The sequence below is a fragment of the Mytilus californianus genome, unplaced genomic scaffold, assembly GCF_021869535.1.
Source record: "Mytilus californianus isolate M0D057914Y unplaced genomic scaffold, xbMytCali1.0.p SCAF_2, whole genome shotgun sequence".
NCBI classification, from domain to species: Eukaryota; Metazoa; Mollusca; class Bivalvia; order Mytilida; family Mytilidae; genus Mytilus; species Mytilus californianus.
The window spans coordinates 74,444,128-74,467,659 of record NW_026262668.1 but is presented as its reverse complement, the minus strand read 5'-3'; the positions used below and the strand labels follow the sequence as shown (position 1 = coordinate 74,467,659).

General features: G+C 33.8%; 1 protein-coding gene across 1 annotated transcript; it reads left to right on the top strand.

Annotated features, from left to right (window-relative positions):
* The first annotated feature begins 593 nt into the window (after positions 1 to 593).
* LOC127730286 (uncharacterized) lies at positions 594 to 23,532 on the top strand. The gene is made up of 9 exons (XM_052238597.1): positions 594 to 730; positions 7,084 to 7,261; positions 9,274 to 10,318; positions 10,884 to 11,176; positions 13,364 to 13,501; positions 17,634 to 17,732; positions 18,420 to 18,511; positions 22,048 to 22,192; positions 23,288 to 23,532. Exons 1-9 carry the CDS (start codon positions 665 to 667, stop codon positions 23,311 to 23,313), a joined length of 2,082 nt encoding a protein of 693 aa, XP_052094557.1. The 5' UTR covers positions 594 to 664; the 3' UTR covers positions 23,314 to 23,532.

The window sequence follows — 23,532 nt, the reverse complement described above, 5'->3', positions numbered from 1 at the left end:
TGAGATCTCAACCCTCCCCTATACCTCTAGCCAATGTAGAAAAAACAAACGTACAACAGTACGCACAGTAAAACTCAGCTTAAGAGAAGTACGAGTCCGATGTCAGAATAGGAAACAAAAGAAAATAAACAAAATGACAATAATACATAAATAACAACAGACTACTAGCAGTTACTGACATGCCAGCTCCAGACCTCAATTAAACTGATTGAAAGATTATTTCTTCATCATATGAAAATCAGGCACAATCCCTCCTGTTAGGGGTTTAGTATTATACCATCATGAAATATATGAGAAGAAGATAACCCGTGTCATGCCAACAACTGGTTTTAGAATAAATATGTTTAATTCCGATGCAAGGATGTATACTTGTAACTACTGAAACGTTTTCATACTTCTTCATTCTAGTTATCGAACATTGTGAAAATAAATAATAATTAATAAGAAAGCTTGAAATAATCATCCTAAATTGAAGATGCAATGAAAACTGTTTTTAAAACTTTAAAACTTGATTTAAATATTGTAGTTTTTAAAATATAAATGTTCATTAACACTTCAGAGTATTTATTTCCATATTTGCGCAAAGCCTCCACTGACCTCCAGATAATTTGTTTACTTGGAGACTTGTCTTTCATTAGCACCTCTGCAAAAGATGGAACTGTAAATGGTATCCATAGAAACATTTCAAACATATTGTGTTCATACGAAAGTTTTGACACAGAAACAACCGGTAGGTAAATATTTATTGAATTTTGAAGTAAAATTATTTTTTTTTGTATCATTACAACATAAAGATTTCTATTTCAGTGAATATAGAAGGATATATACTGAAAAAAATTTTAATTCAAAATTACCAGATGTAAATTACGTTACAATGGACTCGGTCCGAACTCGAACTGTAGTATGTATCAGTGAATGTTAAGGAGCAGGCGCTTTTATAGATACGATATTTTTCTCTAGTTGTCCATATACATTGTGTTGTGTTCAAACTTTTGTATGTCTCATGGACCGTACATGTATATATTTGTTGTGTAGTGTTTTTTTTTATTTGTCGAAACATTGAGGTTTTCTCAACGTCCATTATAACATATGCAAAACCATAACGACACAAAAAAAAATAATAATACTTTAAATATGGTATGCGTCCGAAGCGTTTTTCTATGTTTACCTTCATTAGGAACGATCAAAGCCAAATATTTGAAAGCCAAGGATGTATAATACCGAAACACACGAAGAGCCAAATATGACCAAATGGAACCTTAAACTGTAACTTTGTCTGAGGCAGTAGATACTTTAGTTTCTTAATGATTTCTATTATTTTCTATTATTATTACAAAAGTATTAAAGAGCTGTAAAAAAGAAGCATAACAATTACATATATTTCCACGCCAAAATACATACAAAAGATATGCATTCAATTATGTAAATTATATTACATTATAGAAACAAGCAAAGAGGTAGGGTCAATTTGTTTTTTGTCAATCTATTTGTATGTTTGTTTGAAATTTTAGTCGGTTGTGTTGTATGCCTGTAATTTATGTTTGCACGTTATGGACCTCCCCCTTTTTGAATTTACTTTGGAGTTTTTGTTATAATTTTTTTCAATTCTAATGTTGGTTAGGGATGTTCTTCGCAGCCAAATTTCAACAACAAAAAAAACATTAAAAATTTGCAGTATTGTATATAAAAAAATAAACTGGCTTATTTGTTACACCAGACGCGCGTTACATCTACATAAGAATCATCACAAGCGCCCGAATCAATGCAATAAGACTGTCTTCAACAATAATATTTTGCGCTGAAAGACATTTTGATTTCATGGATATGTGTATAATTGTTGTAAAATATTTAATGGGTAGGACTTAAACTCGGGAAACTCAAATACCAGTAGTTTTAAACAACATCGGATGCTGAAACAAATAATGAATAAATTAAATTCAGCAGAAATGAACCCTACCCCTTACATACACCGTCATAAGCAAACACACCCACATTAACTTGGTCTACTCTTGATTGATTTTTATGTACTTTAAGCTCAAATGTGTATGTATACACACTCTTTCCTAAACAGTTTATCGACAGGTTGTATACTTATATGCCATCTGCGCCCCTGTTCTTTTATTGTTATGAATCACAGTTTTCGACAAAACTCAGAAAACATCCATCTATATTCCATTTAATAGAAAAATTTGATAACATTTTCCTTTTTCTTGTTGGTATTTTTGCTTCTAATAATCAAAATTTTCTTATCATACTGCGAAAATTTCCCCATGGGAGCTAACTTTAAATAAATCTAATATAAACAGAAGTTATCATTTTTCTTTTCTGGATTTGAATATTTCAGATGAAACTGGAAATTCCATGATTAACAAATTTTTGGACTAAAGAGACGATTTTTGTTTCCTATTGTCGATTTCCTTTTTTTAGGACGGAATATTCCTTTGGCTCATCCTTTCTGTGTGTATATTTTCAAACTCGTTCGCTATACCCGTGTCTGTAGTACCGTTTAAATACACGTAATCTATGTATAACTGGAAAAACTTTAAGCAGGGGAATTCGTTTCCACAAATAACTTAAATTTCTTCATAGATAAAAAGACTTGGTTTGGAAGTTTTGTTTTACCTGTAAAAACATTATTACAAACCGGATATCACACCCGTAGTCTTAATGCGATGTTGTTCAAAGAGCCCGCCAATTTAGATACGATCAATACAAACTTATTAATCCGTTGAATACACATATTATTAAAGGTTATCATATTAACACTGTAGTAAGGTCGTTAACTATTATCTTTATACGATACTTCGAATACAAATCAGATTTTTGTTTGGATCTATTAAGTCAAGCCAATCCCAACTGATTGTTATTGTTTGTTCTTCTGTTGTACTGTAACAGCAAAGTCCAAGATGAGGAGAGAGTTGAGCAAAAGCATGTTTAACCAAACTGTACTCGTTATGTGCCTGTCCCAAGTCAGGATCTTGCTATATAGTGGTTGTCGTCTGCCTGTCATATTTGCTTCTCTTTTATAGTTTTATCTTAAATCAGACCGTTGATTTTCTCTTTTGAATTGTTTCACATGTTATCATACCGTTGCCACTTATAGCCTACCTCACTGAATGGATTTTGCCCATTGTTGAAGGCCGTACGGTGACCTATAGTTGTTTACCTCCTCGTCCTTTGGTTTATGGTGGATAAAGTGTAGTTGTCTCGTCGGCAATCATACATGTACTGTGCCATAAAACATCAATCCATGGAACTAGCGACCAACCAGTTTGAGATTCACATCTTAAGGATATAATCAAAATTAAAACGTCGACCGCAAATGATTTGAATTGAAAAGCTTAATTTTTACATGATACGTTATTTCCTTTTTAGCTCACATGACTCATATGGTCACTGTAATTTTTTTTGTCGCTTGGCGCCATGTGCTGTTTCTTTTTCCTTCATTTTAATCCCCGTTTACAATTTCCCCAAGATTGATTCAAATCCAACATACATGTGTAACAGAAATAATATACGGTAGGTCATTTTCTATAAGTCTTCTACAGTATAAGTCTTTAATTTGTCCAAATTAGGTAAAAAAAATCTAGGCGATCTTTTTATTCTTTGATTTCAAGTTTTGGCACACACACGTATCATATTTACGTCTGGGAATAAAAACACTAATTTTTAGTTGCCATCAAAATCATTGAAATTTTCATTGAGAGTTTCAGCAACTTAAAATAAATTGATTCTAAAACCGTCATAAAACATGCGCTGTGTCTTCAATAAAACCATCACATACATAACATACTCTGTTTTCTAAAGCTATATTTGCATATCTCCTCAACGGGGCTATTCCACATCTTAATTTGACGAAAGCGCTTCCGTGACTAGAAGGCAAAGCTGTTTTACCATATTCTTCAGGTTCAGGTTTTTTTTAACAATTTGTAAGTTCGTAGATTATTTCAACCTCAACCCGATTTATCGGAATTGTTGGCAAATAAGCATGCCAATTATCGATATGTTTGTCATGCGATTTTTACACAAAAAGTTTTACAGCCTTATTAGTGTCCATATTTTCAGTAAATGACTTAAATTTAGTTCACAGAAAGTTTAGTCCTGACTAAAACGTTTAACACACTTGTGCTTTATAATTCTTATTGTCATCCAACTTTAATATGAACTTTTGTATTTAATCGATATCATAACTTACAAGAATCTGGATGTTTGAAATGTAGCCATGGCAACTCTTTACAGTATGCGGTAGTCCTTTACTAGTATAGTTATGAAATCAATGTTTTATCAACAAGTGATAATTAAGTAGCATTACACTTTTCATTATGGGAACTTAAAAATGACGCAAATATGTGAAAATAACTTTCGATGTTTTGAATGTACTACAAGCTATAATTTAAGTAAAATTCGATTTTTGGAATTTACTACCAGCTATAATTTCGACAGTTTCGACGTTTGGAATGTACTTCATCTAATTTATTCAACATAACTTTCATAAATCTTAATAATAGAATTTCCCAAACCAAAGTTAATGATAAACGGGACGACTTTTCCATAAAGGTGGCTCGGCCTTTTAACAGTGCGCAGTTTTTAACGCATGTTTCAAACGACGAGCGCGTGCTTTTCGTCTTGGAAACGATGGCTTTGAGGGGTCTTCTCAAAAATAATTTTGACGACATCGGAACGCGGGCGTGTCTGAGAGCACCCTTTCTCGGTGTCAACAAGCGATGCAAAAACTTTCTTCAATAAACGAAATACGGTCAGAAATACAGAGTGGTTAGTTACTTTTTCACATAAAATTTTAAAAGGACAGAAATATAAGTATGATGTTGTGCATAACACTAATAAAATTGTAACATTGACATGGTGTACGACTGCCAATGACGCAACGTTTAACCGTAAACAAAGGACCTGTATGTCATCATACGGCCTTCAACAACGAGTAAAATCCATACAGTATGCTTTAAATGGAATCGAGAGTTTCATCTGCACACTATCAGTTTTGCGTTTTATTACATTTTGTCACTGTCATAAATACGTAACTTGAAATATCTTCATGTTTAAGTAATGACCAGGAGTTTATTGAGGGTCATAATATGGGGGTACAATGTACCTTCATGAAGAATAACGGTAAAAAATCTTAACAAATGACGTTAACGGTAATTTTAAGTGCATGACGATAAAATGTAATTTTCTTTATGACAATAAAAAAAATCGACTGATTTTGACGAATCACGTTAAATTTATTCCCAAAAATAACGGTAACGGATAATTATTTGAAACCTCTGACAAATCACGATAAGGATATTTTGCGAATCACGATAAAATTTTAACCAATTTGTCGCTAACGGTAGCCGAAAATGACCGTTTGACGCCTGACGAGGGGGGAGAGGTGACTGTTAACAAATTATGATCAAAGCATATCGACCAATAAAATATATTGCCCTATACTGTAGGGGTTCTAATTTACAAATAGACCATTTAGTTTCTTGCCAACGAACTCAACAATCATACTTTTTGTAACCGATATTTTACCACCAGGTTACATGCTCACAATTTGTCGGTTTACGGTCAAATGAACACAGAAGGATAGCCAGTCATTACAAATATATCATGTAAAACTAAGAAAAGACATTTAGAATACGTTGGGCAAACATCATTCATGTTTTAACCCATGGACGTTTTCAACCGCAGCGAGTATTTTGAGACAACCCCCTCATTTGTTTTTTTCGTGATACTGATAACATTAGGCTGCCTTCAATGTTCAAATCTATGTTTTTATATGCAATAACTCTACCTTCAACTTTGTATATTCGCCACTATGTCTGCTATTCAGGTATAAAGTCGTATTCATCAGAAGTGTGTGCTGCGATCCTGACATTTCCGTTGTCCGTTTTGGGCTACAAATTAAAGGGAAACAACTCGCGCCCGACAAACTTACCGTATTTCACCAAAATAATCTAAATTTCGCTTTGTAATTACAAATAATTATACGTTAAACAAATTAATATTCAAATATCGTCCATTGATATAATTGCACACATTATTTTATTAAAGCAATCAATAGAAAATACACAAAAAAGTAATTAATGGAGTGCACTGAAATCAGACCAATTGGGTTAGAGGGGTAAAACAAAAGTTCATAACTTTTTTAAAAGCCTGGTGACCCCCATTTTATTTTACCTTAAAAATGCTTATGCTCGAAAAGTTCATAGCTTTGACATATCCGTTTAAAAAAAAATTCACCGGGGAAATTTTACGAAAAGTCGATTTAACCAATATTTTTAGCCTAAAACTGAAATTAGAAAATGGCAAAATTTGGACATAAATCTAAAAATAAAAGGAATTTTAAGTCTAAATCAACCAAGGAAAACGTTTAGATTTAGAATTTTAATGTTTTTTCACATAATAATCATACTGACTTAGTTCTCAAAGTCTTTGAATTTAATGAAGCTCTTATTGTTGAAAGGCAGGAAATGCTTGAAAATAGGGTTAAAAGTGCTAATTTCGCTCCCCCTTTGAGGAAAACACGAGCCTGGTGACCCCCTTTTTTCTTTGCATTTTTTGATTCAGCATAAAAAGATCTTCAAAATTTGTGAAAATGAAAATTTTCTACCGGGGACCCTCATGGGGTGGGCCACCTTAATTTATTATAGTTAATGTTCTTTCCTTTTTTGTGGGGATGCCTCGTTGACCCCTTCTAATCAAGTATAATTTCCTCGGTGGATTATCTGTGTTGTTTAATTGCTGCAAAATTGATGTGTATATTAAAAAGTATGTAAGTTACCGTTTAACATTTATTATCGTCCATGGATATCTCTTTAATTCGTTTTTTAATCTGCCAAAGGAACATAGACGACAAGAAATACGGAACCAAGTAAAACATTATTCCTTCATAATATATCGATTTCTTTTATTTGTTCTTTGAATAACATGAGGTTTTAACACGGAAGAAATGTCTTTTTGTTACCTGTTTTTTTTAATAATAAAGTACATTTAAAAAAGCGATTTTTATACGGGTCCTTATCATATGCTGTTATCCTTTCTTACAATATTCATCATGCACTATATTTCCATATTATTCAGATGAAAAATATGGGTGACTCAAAAATTCACCCCACAAAGACTCAACAACACACTCATGAGGGACGATCAGTGTCCACTGATTCCATTATTTCTCTGACTCCGTCACAGATCAATGACGCAATAACGAGCATGCTGAGCATGAGACAAGTAGCAACAAAGTGCGACGCTGTTTGTAGAGGTACGTTTACAATAGATAAATAGCAACGCGATATGACACTTTGTGTAGAGGTACGTTTACAATAGATAATAGCAACAAGATGTGACACTGTATGCTGAAGTACTAAGCTAACAATAGATAAGTAGCAACAAAGTGTGACGCTGTTTGTAGAAGTACGTTTGCAATAGAAAATTAGCAACAAGATATGACATTGTATGTAAATATACGTTTACAATAGATAAATAGCAACAAGATGTGACACACTGTATGTTGAGGTAGTACTACGTTTACAATAGATAAATGGCAACAAGATGTTACACTGTTTGTAGAGGTTCGTATACAATAGACAATTAGCAACACGGTATGACACTTTATGTAGAGTTTACAATAGATAATAGCAACAAGATGTGACACTTTATGTTGAGGTAGGTTTACACGGTTCTTCAATCTGTCTATACCTATATTTTGACATTGCGCAAGGTAATGTTTTTCTCTGACTGTTAATGACGTCATTACACTAAATCCATTAGATATTGGATGTGTACGGATTGATAATTTAGTCTTAGAAACATAATTTTTTTGTTAGTTGTTATTGGCTTTGAACTAGCTGTCAGTAACTGCGAGTACTCTCAGATCTGTATTCAGTGTCTTTTTTGTTGTAAGATGTATAAATACCATGCCACGTCCGGTCTGTGTTTTTGTCACTTTTTTGTTGCTATGTATCGATCTGATGAGTTAAGCTCTTTTCAACTTTTATAGTTTTATGACACTGATATTGAAGTACGTATACAATAGCCAATAAGCAACAAGATACGACACTATATATAGAGGTACGTTTACAATCGATAAAAGCAACACGATGTGACATACTTTATGAAGAGGTATGTTCCAATCGTCGTAACCGCAATCCCGTCCTCCTTTTCCCCGAATGTGACCTACCGCATTTGGCTTATCACCAGGTTTAAACTCACATGAGCAACACGACAAGGGCCACACATGGAGCAGGAAATACTTACCATTCCGGAGCACATGAGATTACCCCCGTTTTTTTGGTGAGGTTCGTGTTGCGCAGTCTTTTGTTTTCTATGTTGTGTTTTGTATACTTAACTCGTACTTTTTTTGTCTCTTGATCTTGATTTGTTGCCATGGCGTTGTTAGTCTATTTCCGACTTACGAGTTTGAATGTCCCTTTGGTATCTTTCGCCTCTCTTTTACAACAGATAATTAGCTACAAGATGTGTCACTGTATTTAGAAGTACGTTTACAATTAATAATAAGTAGCAACTATTTGTGAAATCATAATTATGCAGAGGTATTTTAAACCAGGCTGAAGATGTTATTCTAGTTTTACACGTCTTATTTGTCACAATTTTTCAGAATTTTCGGTTTTTTCGGTTTTTAATGCTGTTCAAATTTTTAATTGATTTTGCCTTCTCACTGTTTTCATTCAAGAGTCACTGATGGTACCTATATAGACAGAACGTGCGTCTAGCCTACAACATTTTTACATAACTTATGCCAAAGCAGTGTCATATATAATTTGTTTTGCACAGTACAACAAATCACATCAACTACAATCAACCGACTTTTCCGAAAAACTGACATACAAACATAGACAAACATCAACGAAAAAAAACACATGGTCCAGACAGCCAGACTTGGTACAGGTACAAAATGTAAATTTAACGCAATACAGCTGTAATTCCGTCCAAAATATTAAAATATTAAAGATGATATTGCATATATTGAAGTGTTGAAAAGTAATACAAACTTCCCAAGTTTTTCTCTATATATAAATATTTGTACAATAATATTGATGACTGTTGGGCCTCCAATGGTATATAGGTACATTCAGGACGATTGCACGTTACACTCTGTATCCATCGTGTATACCAATTTCAAACGTATTATGTTTAATCGAACCCACGACGTCCCGCTCTCAAAGAGAGCATGCTACCCTGAGACCACCAATGCGATTATATTTCATTTTGCATGATCATAAAAGGTGAAAAAATATAAATATCTATCTACAGGTAACCCAATTACAGATGCTGGAAAACGCAAGCAAATGATAAAGATGTTGTCCGTAGTTATGATTCCAGTACTTGTAATTACAGGGATGACAGCAAATACCTTCATTATTGCAATAGACAGCTATATTAGTTCATCCAGCGTTCGAGAACTACTGTCTTTCAGTATAGAGCTCGGTGCTTTACTCCGTACCATACAGTTTGAACGGGATATGAGTGCACTCTATGTCAGTAATATAAAGCCTGAGACAAAAGATTTCTTGCTTCAACGGTATCCTGACACAGATCTAGCTATTCAGAATTTATCAAAATGGCCAAGAGGTGACGACATTATAAACGAAATGGAGACACGGGAGCGTTTTTTGTCTTACCTTAACAAACATAGGTACCAACTAGACGTTTACAATCAGTCAGTGGAAACGGAACTAAATTTTTACTCTAACAGCATCATGGTCTTATTAACATGGTTGTATGATTCCGTCAGCGAGTCCAGTACAGGTTCAGTCTGGAAAGATGTTGTAGCTTATCAAGAAATTATCGTGTCCAGCGAACTATTTGGAAGAGAAAGAGCATTAGGTGTATCATTCTATGCGACGGGCGGATTTGAGACAAGAGAAGAATATTTGCTATTTATGGAAAATCAGGATAGAGCTAATGTGACGTTCGAGTCCGCAAGATTTTATTCGCAAATAGCATTTGATATTTATAATTTCGAATTGGCTAAGAATGCAAATGTAAGTGGGCGTATAGAAGAGTTCAGGAATCGAATCAAGTCAAATAACTATTCCCGTGAATCAGCATCAATTACGGAAGCACAGATGTGGTTTGATAACATGACTATATACCAAGGCGTTTTGACAAGGACACAGAACGCACTTGCACTTACAATAGACGAGAATCTTGCCAAAGCCTCGGACGAGGAACTGAAGAGTGTTATCACTATTTGTATTGTTTTTGGAGTTATTTTGATTGTTTGCCCACTGATTGTTTTTGCTGTCTACTCACTTACATCGGAAATTCAAAAGTACTCCATCTCAATTGCAAATAGGTAAGATGTAAAAATCACCTTCGACATTGAATTAGCATGAGAATGTATTGATTAGAAAACGTTTCATAAAGGCGTTTCGCGATTTTAACAATGTGATTTTTAAATAATATTTGAAAATAAATGTTCTCGTGAACATGATTTAATTTAAGTATTAATTCAATATCAATCACTAAAGATTGATAACTCTTTCAGCCCAATCAGAGATCACATCCACTAGTAGTGCGACTGGTTTTTTCATAAGTTGTGCTACCATATTTTAAAGAAATAAGCTGTTTGATAACAGGACCACTGTTATCAAATAACAAGATTCCCTGTTTTCAAATAACATGATTTTCTGTTATCTAATAGCAAGGTTTCCTGTTATCAAACGTTTCGAGTTAACACACAAGTACTTAGCATATAACCGAGATAAGAATATTACATTTAATCATAGAACGAATATTAATAATATTCCATTTCAAGCATTTGATAAATATTTATGAACTGTTAAAGAGTGTGCGATAGAAAACGAAACCTATAGATCTAACATTATTGATTATATAATAATTAAGTTATTTGATTACAGAACTAAGGCACTTAATAAAGAAAAGAAATTGACAGACATGCTCTTATATCAGATGTTACCTAGAGAGGTAGCAGAAATGCTGAAAAGAAGTGAACAGGTTAACGCAGAGCAGTACAGTGAGTCCACTATATTCTTCAGTGATATAGTAGGATTCACATCCATTTCTGCTCAGAGCTCTCCGTTGCAGGTTGTGGACATGCTGAATAATTTGTACTCTTGTTTTGACGAGAGGATTGATGTTTATGATGTGTACAAAGTAGAAACAATTGGGGATGCTTACATGGTCGTTTCAGGTAATTAATGCATATCTAAGGGTTATAGACACTTTCTGTTGCATTTGTTTTACTAACAGAGTCAATATTAGAATTTTGAATATTCAAAAGACTAACTAATATTTCAATATTTTTTTGTAATATTCATTAGATTAAAATATTATTCAGCCATACACTTTTTTGTCGAAGACAATTTTAATAGAAGTTTTACAAGGTTTTGTACATTTTCGCATTGGAGGACATCTTGAACTTCTATGAGTTAATATACATACTTCAGCTCGAGCACTTCCTGTTATCTTTATTTGCCAAACATAGGAGTCATGAAGTCAGAACTGTGATATCGTGCATTCCAATTAAATTCTAAGATTTTTTGAAAATGAAAATGATAGGGAAATAGACAAAGAAGCATGGTCATATTCTATTAGTATTTTTGCATATGATTGCACTCGTATCTTAACAAAAGGTTAGATTTCTTTATGGTGCTAGGGGGCGTCTTAAACTTGCAGTGAGGTGATAGTTTTTTTGCTGCTGGTTGAAGGCCTCACTGTGACTTGAGTAATAAAAGCGCTATTCCTTTGCTTTTTGTGTTTCTTGCTGTACATATACTAATTTTGTGTCATGGATCGATACCCATATACTTTTCTATCACAATAAATTCCTGAAATATTTTTAATAGTAAAATAATAACAAAAGAGTATGTCCGTTGAAATTGTAGTGCTATGTTTTCTTATGTAAACAAATAATTAAATTCTATTTATTTAATTGTAAATTCTGTATTTTTCAATAATTACAATATTCTTTTATTGTGACTTTAAGTTTTATTTTATATGAGGTAGCAATTACTCTAAGCTCAATGCAGAACGTAAAATTAATATATAAACATCTTTCGAAATTCTTAATTGATCTTCGAACATAATTTTATTATATACAAGTTTTTCATACCTTGTTGGTAAATACTTGTTTTAAGCTTCTTTTTGGGATTTGGAAATGTATCTTCTATGTACGGAACAAACGGTAACTGTACATCTTTCTATGCTTGGAATACTGCTTTTGTCATATATGAATTCATTTTCAGGTTTTATTGTAAAAGGTAATAAATTGTATTGTCTCTCTGAATATTTCTTTCTCTTGCAAAATAATATTGCTTTGTCTGTGTGGCTATTTACAGCATGACCTATATATGATACAATCGAATAGTTCGGAAGAATAGTGACAGTAGACACATTTAAATTCTGCCAAAACACCATAGAATTACTCAGTATAACCATAGGATCGTGTATTATGGACTTTGAAGGTGATGAATTCAGTGCAATATTGATAGGGGAAACAAAAATTTATCAATTCTAAGTCAAACTCAGTAAAGATCCCTTTGAATTCCATTTTATTGATAAATTTAATAACACTCAACTTTACCTTGATGATGTTTTTTCTTTAGATAATCAAGAATTCTTTGAGTATACTGTTGAAGTTTCCCCAAGGGAACTTCCTTTAAATAAATCTAATAATAACAGTAGGTAATAGATTTTCTTGATTTGGATACTTTAGTTTGATACAGAAAAATCAAAACAAAAATTTACCACAAAAGAGATGATTTTTTGGGGGGTGGTGATTCCCTTTCGGTCCCTTCTTACGGTGTAAATATTTCCCAACTCGTTCGCTGTGCCCCATGTCTGTGGTGACGTTTTAGATTTCGATGAACGAAATCTATCATAATGCATTAAAAAGTTGCAAAGCCATTATGCCCTAATATCTCTCTATGTTGAACGACAATGCTACGTAGCTAGTACGTCGATTGTAAAATTATTCCGAGTTGATTGGACATGCTCCTATTTCTGCTAGAACATTGCGCCAGTCTTTGTATAAATATCTTTATTATATGTTTTTGTTCATATTGGATGGAGAGTTGTCTCATTGGTACTCATACCACATCTTCTGATTTATATATACGGTGTCATTTTGGATTCCCTGACGTCAAAATAGATTATTTAGCTAGCAAGTTTTTTTTTGCTATCTTAATCTATGTAATGGTTAGATTTCGTCGGTAAACTTTAGAAAAAGCATACTGTTAGTAAATTTTGTTAAAATGTTTGAATACACAATTCTGATGTGTCATCATTTAAGGATGTACAGATATCTATAGTGTTATCAAAATATGGTATGGACAATTCGAATCATTTCCTAATTAAATATACATATGATCGTTTTTAGGTGTACCAAAGCGTAATGGTATACGCCATGCGTCTGAGATAGCTACAGTGGCCCTGGATCTTCTTGATCACGTGAAGAAACTCGAGATTCAGCATCTTCCCGAAACTAAGTTTAAACTCAGAATTGGAGCGCATTCAGGTAACACAACAGATAATGTCATTTTCTTGAGATGTTTTTGCTGCTGTTTCGGATTTAAATTTTATTATTATTTTTTTCTCGGTCAATGATGAGTTAAATTAGCTAACCAAAACTACAATCGATTGATAGTTGTTGAAATATTTTTACGGTGATTTTACTATTTTTTTTATATAATTTAATACAGCAGTAGTTTGCCTGATATATATATGGCTTTCCAAATACCGTTTCGATTCCTAACATCACTGAAGAGACATTTATTGTCGAAATCCGGATATGGTGTACAAAAACCTTTGCACCTTTTGTTTGTGGTATACCATCTTTTCCGCAAGTTTATTGTTTTCTTTTTAGTATTAAATTTATAATTAAGATCCATTTATTACATCGGTGATCCGTTTATTTGGCAATCGCCAATGGCAGTCAGCAGGGTTTAAGAACATTTGTTGTTCGACCTGTTAGTCAAATGCGTTTTGTTAAAATATACTTTTTCACTTTTTTGGTCTTTTGGAAAATGTTGTTTGTGCTGTATTTAGACCCCTCTAACAAGAAATTTGTTTTGCATGCACACGTATAAAAATTGCGGTTTTTATCCAACGCAATCATAGGTTTGAACGTTGTTTTCAATTTAGACTTGTTTATATTTTTTCGTTTGGGCTTGTATTATATTTGCCTTCGGGTTTATATGATCCGTTCATCCTATTTTGACTCCTCAAAATTCAAGAGTCTATCCTAAATTGAGTTAAATTGTATGGCTTTCCAAATACCGTTTCGATTCCTAACATCACTGAAGAGACATTTATTGTCGAAATCCGGATATGGTGTACAAAAACCTTTGCACCTTTTGTTTGCGGTATACCATCTTTTCCGCAAGTTTATTGTTTTCTGTTTAGTATTAAATTTATAATTAAGATCCATTTATTACATCGGTGATCCGTTTTTTTGCAATCGCCAATGGCAGTCAGCAGGGTTTAAGAACATTTGTTGTTCGACCTGTTAGTCAAATGCGTTTTGTTAAAATATACTTTTTCACTTTTTTGGTCTTTTGGAAAATGTTGTTTGTGCTGTATTTAGACCCCTCTAACAAGAAATTTGTTTTGCATGCACGTATAAAAATTGCGGTTTTTATCCAACGCAATCATAGGTTTGAACGTTGTTTTTAATTTAGACTTGTATATATATATATATATATATATATATAGATTGCCTAACAATGTAATTTTAACACACTATTTAGTATGTAAATATAAGAATGTTTAAAATATTTACAAAATGATGAAAATAAACGCAATATTTCGCTAGACTAACTAGCTTTATCAAGCGTGCATCTATCCAGGTGAAATCGGATGTAGATGATAAGAAACTTTTGCAGCTCAATGTATATATTGCACTTGAATTTAGCTGCCTTGAAAATAATACATAATTTGGATGAAGTTCAAGATTTTTACAAAATTGGTAGTTGAAGTTAGCAACGTCCATTGGCCAATATTACAGGATAAAAAGGACGATGCTGTGTACTAAATTATTCTTTATCTTTCCTGTATCTTTTCTCATCTTTTTCGTTAAGACCATCAGGTTCTAAAGTGTGGAGTTGGTGGATCCAAAAATTTTCTCTTCTCCTTCTCGCCGTGGTGTCCCACTCGGTGTTGACTTCTATGATTTGGAAGGTAACATTATCAAAAGAATGTTTCGTTGAACGAAGATGTCTTGTGAGAGGACAGTTTTTGTTGGTTTTGTACCATGAACGATGGTTATTGAGCCGAATATTAAATTTGTCCATTGTTTCTCCCACATACTGAATGCCACATGTGTCACATGTTAATATATAAATTGAGTTCTCCGTTTTACAGTTGGAATTTGAGTAGATGGTATAATTTTGTTTAGTAACGGAGCTGATGAAAGAACTGCTTGTATTGGCAGCTTTACAACACAAGCAGTTCCTTCGACCACATTGTTTGTAGCAACCGGGAGATGGAGTAGGCTGCTTTGCTAATACAGATGTCACTAATTTGTCACGGATGTTTTTAGGTCTTCTGAAGGCCATGACTGGTGGTGAGGAAAATACTTTTTTAAGATTTGAATCATTTTCTATAATTTTCCAATGCTTCTGAACAATGGAAGACACATTTTTAAAATCAGGATGGTAAGTGAGTACAAGGGGTGTTCTGTTAGCTGCTTTATTCTTATCTTTGTACTCTAGAAGTTCTTGGCGACTAGTTTTGTTTGCTCTTTCGAAAGCGCTATCAATGATGTTGTTATTGTATCCTCGAACAACTAGATGTTTACGTAGTTGTCCAAGTCTAGTATTTTGCGTATTTTCAGTAGAGCATATTCTCTTGATTCGCAATGCCTGGCTGAATGGGATGCCACGGGAGCAGTGTTTAGGATGGCAACTCTTAGGAGAAAGGAATTGATGTTTGTCCGTTTGTTTGGTATGAAGGTCCGTTATAATGGTTCCGTTCTTGATGTAACTCGTAGTGTCGAGGAAGTTTATTTTCTCCATAGATGATTCATATATATATATATATATATATATATATTAGGAATGTCAACTCGGTGAACAATTACTAATCGAGTACTCGTTGGTTTTATCGAGCGATACTCGAGTACTCGCTCGGGAATATATCTACAACACGGAAACACGTATTTTACATTCTGTGGTTTGTTGTTCAACGGACGAAAAACCATCTACATAAGAAAATGGGACAAGGAATTACACACCATAATTAATAGCTCATTAGCTACAAGTACCAATTAAATAAACCGACAATAATCTAATCAAATAATTTAATGAGCACCTATTTAGAAATCACAAGGAAAAACCATATCAAACAATAGTATTTGGTAATCGTTAAGAAAACACATTTACTGCTTACAAAGGCGTAAGGATTAGAAGTTTAACTATTCACTGAGGGTCACCAGAGGATGCAACGAATTTATTCTATTTGGAAATATTATCTTGTCAACTATTATTGGGGACAGTCGGTTTTGCAACTTTGTAAATTACAGTCTTTCAGACGAAAATGTTTTCTCTGACGATACCGATGTGACGGAATGGCTAAGACATGTTTAGCCTAGGTATAGGCAACGTATTTTCGGAGGCATTTTAAATGATAATTTAGCGCAAGCATTCGAAACAAAATGTATTTATTTACTAGTATGATAATTGAATGATTCCTATTTAATTTTCCGAAAGAAGTTCTCAAGAAGATCAATTTTATATAAAGAAGACAGCAACATTCTAACAGGAAACCGATTAGTCGAGTATCGTTTTCGTATTCAATACTCGGTACTACTGAGCGATACTCGAATACTCGAGTACTCGTTGACATCCCTAATATATATATATATATGTAGCATTGATCTGTATCTGGTTTACAAGCAAGTCTGTTAAATAATGGACTGTACATGTATCTGTTTGCAAGGATAATTCCATACAAGGAGAGTCCGTTAGTAAAAACTCATCAAAGATATCGTGCTTATAAATTCCTATGTCAGAAACGAGTTACGTCTGCACAAGACTTATCAGTGGCTTTTGCATCAAAACAGTTGGAAGGCCATATCAAACACGAACACGAAGAGCACTGAAAACCAGAATTTTCAAAAAGTTGTGCTAAAAATGGCTACGGCCATCCATGCACATGGTGTATACAATGCTTAGCAGGGGCAGATCCAGCCATTTCTAAAAAAGGGGGGGGGGGGGGGTCCTAACCCAGGATAAAGAGGGGGGGTTCCAACTATATGTCCCCATTCAAATGCATTGATCGTCAAAAAAAAGGGGGGTTCCAACCCCCGGAACCCCCCTATGGATCCGCCACTGGCTTAGTGTTTGGAATAATTAAGCATTGTATAAATAGTAACCTTACAAAAATGACCGTATCAATGAAGTTTACTTCAGTACAGGAGTGAAGACTCCTGGGCTCGTGATATAACTAGTTGTAGTCTATTTATTCTTGATGATACATTTGTTTCAAAAGGAAATCTGCAATTTAAAACATGAACATAAATAAAATTTATAAATTATTTAAAATACTAGCAGCCTTGAACCATATCAAATAGATATTGAAATAAATCAAACATAAGTTGCATAATTAAAACAATATTGACACATTTTAATTTATAATTGAACTGTGTATAGGTCCTGTATTAGCTGGAGTTGTAGGAACTAAAATGCCGCGATATTGTTTATTTGGAAGAACGGTCAGCATTGCATCAAAGATGGAGTCTCAAGGACGAGGTATAGCATATTTCTCTGAAAAGTATTCATTAGATGTACAAAGGTTAAAGATCGTGGCACATTGCAATGGGAGAAGTGAAATCAATTTTGTTTTTGCCGGTTAAAAAAAAAACAAGAGTAGACTGTCAGGATTATTCAATTTTCACTAAATCGTACTATAAATTTAAAGTTTTAATGTTCAAAAAATTTCAAAACAATTGTTTTAATCATTTATATATAATAAAGTATGAATGAAAGAATATGTGGGGTATACATGATACGTTAACGAAACAGCAACCCAAAAAAGAAAAGCTACTTAGTCAGATGTTAACATACGTTTTACAACAATAGACAAGTATATACACTGTGTCAAACAATAAATCTAAGTCTAGAAAATTTGTGAATAAATTTAATAGTTACTGCCAAAACATTTACCCTCAACAACAATTTCCACGGAGGACAAACATATTGGCATGTGACCAAAGACAACCTGACATGGGACATGCACATGTGGTGGAGTTTTCTCGCACTCAACCCTTGCCTTTTAATCTGATTTGTGAACAAAAATCTTTTTTCTTCCAAGGGACAAACACATTTTTGAGACTTAGATTAAAAACGATTTTTCAATAACATTCAGGAAGAAGAGGGTTTAAAACAAAAAATCAATGTTGAATTAATTTTTTCCTTATTTTCAATAATATATTTCAGCCAACAAGATACAAATAAGTCAAACAACTAGGGATCTTCTAATTACGATTGGTGGGTTTGTAATGGATGAAAGAAGAGACAGTGAAATGCGAGTAAGTGATTTCTTTTTCACATGTTATACATTGATTGATGTTTGTTTTACACCGCCTCAGTTATATCGCGGCAAAGGAATAATTCATATTGGTAATGTATCTGTTTCTTAGAAGAGAACAAACATAGTTTTACTAAATCAAACTTTTGTATAGAAAATAATCTTACCGACTGTAAAAATAAAACACACACCTGCATAAAAAAAACCCTCATAGAACAATTCTAGAATAATTGTAATATTGTCCGAATGCTTTATTGTTTAACTATGTCAAACGCGGGAAATGCTGTATTGTTAAACTACGTCAATCGCGGGAAATACGTTTTCCGTATGGAGATAGTTTTGAATAAAAGTCTCTAATGCTAAGGACTTATCGAAACAACAGATCAATGTTTTTTTTCTTATCCAATTGTACTGTAACGGTAGTATACAAATAGATCCAGTATACATTTGTCAGTGGCTTTGAATATAATCACTCGGTTACATAGTAAAATTATAAGGCAATTCCACGGGAAGAAACAGTCAAACAAACGAGACAGGATATACAGAGGGGTAATATAAAAAACAACACCATGGCAAAAGAGTAAAATGACGATATTACAAAAACAAACTTCACAGAGAATTAGTAATTGAGTAACACGAACTCCATCAAAAACCGCTTGAACACATGTACTCTGGAAGATTAAGCAGTTACTGCTCCGCTAGATGATAATTTGCATTCGGTTATGCCACAAGCGATGAAAAGAAGGAGGGTTGTGGGTACGACAAGTGGAGAATATTAGTTAGTGTTCAATCGCTTACACATATTCCACAATTTCCACATTTAGATGAAACAGATTTATACTTTAGTGTGAGAGAACATGATTTATTCATTAGCTGTACTTGGCTTTGAACTAGCTTTCAGTAACTGTTGTTCTTATATTGTACTGTTACACCACTGTCCCAGGTTAGGGGAGAGTTGGGCGCTTATTTACACGTTTAACTCCGCCACATTCTGTATATTCCTGTCCCAAGTCAGAAGCCTTTAAATCAGTGGTCGTCATATTTGTTTTTCGTAAATGGTATTGTTATAAATTAGGCCGTTAGTTTTCTTGTATGAATTGTGTCACATTTTTCATGTCAGTGCCTTTTATAGCAGACTATACGATATGGAGGTTTTCATTGTTAAAGGACGTACGGTGACTCAACGTTTCGGCCTCAGGCCTTTTTCATAGACTGTCAACATAAGAAAAATACATCTTGATTCACTTTTACTACTTTTCTAATGACTGTCACGTTGTTATGTACATTGAGTCATAGTGAAGTACATTCAATTTAAAATTTAAAGACCTTTATGACAATGATGACGGAACATTCAGTATCATAAATTAGATAAACACATAGCTGAGAGGGAGAGATATATATATGCACGCGATTTGGTGTCACGATATCTCAGTTGCATGAGTTCGAATCCCGGCGAGGGAAAAACAAAAAATTTGCGAAAGCAAATTTACAGATCTAACATTGTTGGGCTGATGTTTAGACGAGTTGTATATACAGAATGTACACAGCCATGTATCACCATCACTGCTTGTGATCAGATGGAGAAATCTGTTGTAGAGTTGTCACTGTTTCAGACGTATTTATAAATATAATTATTTCTGTGACTGTGTCTTGCATTAATTTGTAGGATCCTTTACAATAGATATTTCAGCTGATCTGTAACAATTCCATCTTCATGCCTTATATATCATTACTGTCTTACGACGCTAGATTAAAACTGACGAGGAAAGGTAACACCCGGCCACCGGAAGCTTTAATATTGTGAAGCCTAGGTGGTCGTGTTGTTTAGCGCGTCGGATACAGTGCAGGCGATTTGGTGTTACGATATCTCAGTTGCATGAGTTCGAATCCCGGCGAGGGAAGAACAAAAATTTGCGAAAGCAAATTTACAGATCTAACATTGTTGGGCTGATGTTTAGACGAGTTGTATATACAGAATGTACACAGCCATGTATCACCATCACTGCTGGTGATCCGATGGAGAAATCTGTTGTAGAGTTGTCACTGTTTCAGACGTATTTATAAATATAATTATTTCTGTGACTGTATCTTGCATTAATTTGTAGGATCCTTTACAATAGATATTTCAGCTGATCTGTAACAATTCCATCTTCATGCCTTATATATCATGTACTGTCTTACGACGCTAGATTAAAACTGACAAGGAAAGGTAACGCCCGGCCACCGAAAGCTTTATTATTGTGAAGCCTAGGTGGTCGTGTGATCTAGCGCGTCGGATACAGTGCAGGCGATTTGGTGTCACGATATCTCAGTTGCATGAGTTCGAATCCCGGCGAGGGAAGAACAAAAAATTTGCGAAAGCAATTTTACAGATCTAACATTATTGGGCTGATGTTTAGACGAGTTGTATATACAGAATGTACACAGCCATGTATCACCATCACTGCTGGTGATCCGATGGAGAAATCTGTTGTAGAGTTGTCACTGTTCCAGACGTACTTATAAATATAATTATTTCTGTGACTGTATCTTGCATTAATTTGTAGGATCCTTTACAATAGATATTTCAGCTGATCTGTAACAATTCCATCTTCATGCCTTATATATCATGTACTGTCTTACGACGCTAGATTAAAAGTGACGAGGAAAGGTAACACCCGGCCACCGAAAGCTTTATTATTGTGAAGCCTAGGTGGTCGTGTTGTTTAGCGCGTCGGATACAGTGCAGGCGATTTGGTGTCACGATTTTTCATGTTGGGACCTTTTATAGCCGACTATACGGTACGGGTTTTTCTCATTGTTGAAGGCCGTACAATTGCCTATAATTGCTTACATCCACTTCATTTGAATTTTGTTGGATAGTTTTCTCATTGGCAATCATACCACATCTCCTTATTTTTATATTGTATATAGATCAGATTGTTAGTGCCTCGCCTTGGTTGACAACGTTTTTCGGGGTAACATTCTGCTCTATCACCCTATCAGCTATGTGTTATTTATATAACATCTACATCATTTGAACTCTGTTGGATAGTTTGTTTTCTCATTGGCAATCATGCTTCATCTCCTTTTTTGATATATTCAGTGGATATGGATAAAAAAAAAAGGGGAATAACAAATGTGATTATTTATGTCGATGGGTTACTGTCTCATTGACGTATACACCACATAAGATATCTTTCATTATAAAAATTAAGTTATTACTGCACCAGATGCGCATTTCGACAGTTAGTGTCTCTTCAGGGATACTCGAGGCCAAGACATTTGAAAATCTAAAACCTAGGCCGTTTTACAAACGTTGTAGAGCTGATAATACCAAAAAATGACCAACAATAAAATTCATATTAGAAACAATTTTTGAAACTCCTAAATATTAACAAGTACGTTATTGGGTACCTACCAATTTTTGCAATATGATAGGGCATCGTTTTCTGCGTACAAAAAGGTGCAAAAATAAAATCATTCTCTTATTTTATTCATTTATTATGGATTGGTTGTCAACCAAACTGAAATGAAATTGTTTGCCATTTATTTTAGACGGATCGGGATGTCATGAATGCTTTCAGTGACATGGTTCGCACTTACTGGTTACAGCGCCGTGATGGGTTTACAGGGAACTTCTCAGATGCTTCTGGAAATTCCACTGATGAAGAAACACATTTTTCAACAAATAAATCAGGAGGTATGATCGTGTATTTTATTTTAGAGAAGTCTTGATATCTGACGTACGGAATGTATATACATTATGTATCCATTAAATTGATTGATTGATTGATTGTTGGTATTTTACGCCACTTTCAGCACTATTGACTTTATCATGGCTGTCAGTTTTATTGGCAGAGTAAGCTGGATAGCCCAGAGAGAAGCACCGAACTTCGGCAGGAAAACGGACAATCCTAGTCAATTAAGATTGGAATCGAACATACCTGCCACATGCAGGGTTCAAACCCATAACAGAATACATGTCGAATGTGCTTTGTTTATTCAAATCGGTGAAGTTACTGTCTCAACAACAATGTACATGTTTACACAGCGCTAACATATATTTTTAAAATTCATAGTGCTGTGGAGCAAGTTTTCTTATTTGCTCTCTTTTCCGTTTACATGTAAGAAGTGTTGTTATATATTACAAGATAATATGAACACTATTAGACTTGGGTTGAACGTCAATAAAACAGCATCTCAGAGACACAAAATACCAAATGATATACATGTATGTTTGAAGAATTGTATTATCAACACTGAACACTTTAAATTTGCAAAATACTCATTTCTATTTGTCTCATAGGAGTTTTTTAACCCATGAGATAAAATATATTCTATTGGACAAAATAAATCCCATGGGACCGAAAAGAATCCCATGTTTTTTTCAGTCCCATGGGATTTTGTTTGTCCAACTGAATGACATATATTTTTGTTATCCCATGGGACATATAAGTGTTCTGTGTTGATAATACAATTCTGTATGTTAAATTCAAATTGCAAGAGAAAAAACTTATAGTATAGACGTTAAAACTTGGTATTTAATAAATCCCATGTAATTCCGCACATTTTGGCTATTTACATGACACAGTATCTTTAAAAAAAAAGCGGCGTCGGATTTCTATATAAGTGTTCTCGTTATATTTCACAAAAATTAGGCTACGTTCTGTTGACTCGAACTTATCAAAAATAAAACAATATATATATATATAATATATATTTTATTATTTTTTTTCAATACTTTAAAATGTATTACTCATAATATTACAGGATTGTTCTTTTTTACTCATTTCAGGTTTGAAGTCTTACTACCCGCATTGAAGTAAACTCGAACACTCTGTACATATAGAATTAAAACAATGACAATTTTAGTTTTGGGCAAGCGTAGTTTGATTATATCGCAGATTAGACATGAGTGTATCACTCGTTACTCGTTACTTCTTTGCTCATTTTAGAGTGCTGTGATGATTGTATATATTATCTATTTCATTTTTTGTACTACACTGGTGGTTATGGCGTCAAATCATCTCATGATGCACC

Excerpts from the sequence above, each read along its gene's own strand:
- LOC127730286 (XM_052238597.1), top strand. The coding sequence starts at position 665 with ATGGTATCCATAGAAACATTTCAAACATATTGTGTTCATACGAAAGTT. Across the intron at positions 10,319-10,883 it reads TCCATCTCAATTGCAAATAG|AACTAAGGCACTTAATAAAG; the intron begins GTAAGATGTAAA and ends ATTTGATTACAG. Across the intron at positions 13,502-17,633 it reads CAGAATTGGAGCGCATTCAG|GTCCTGTATTAGCTGGAGTT; the intron begins GTAACACAACAG and ends AACTGTGTATAG.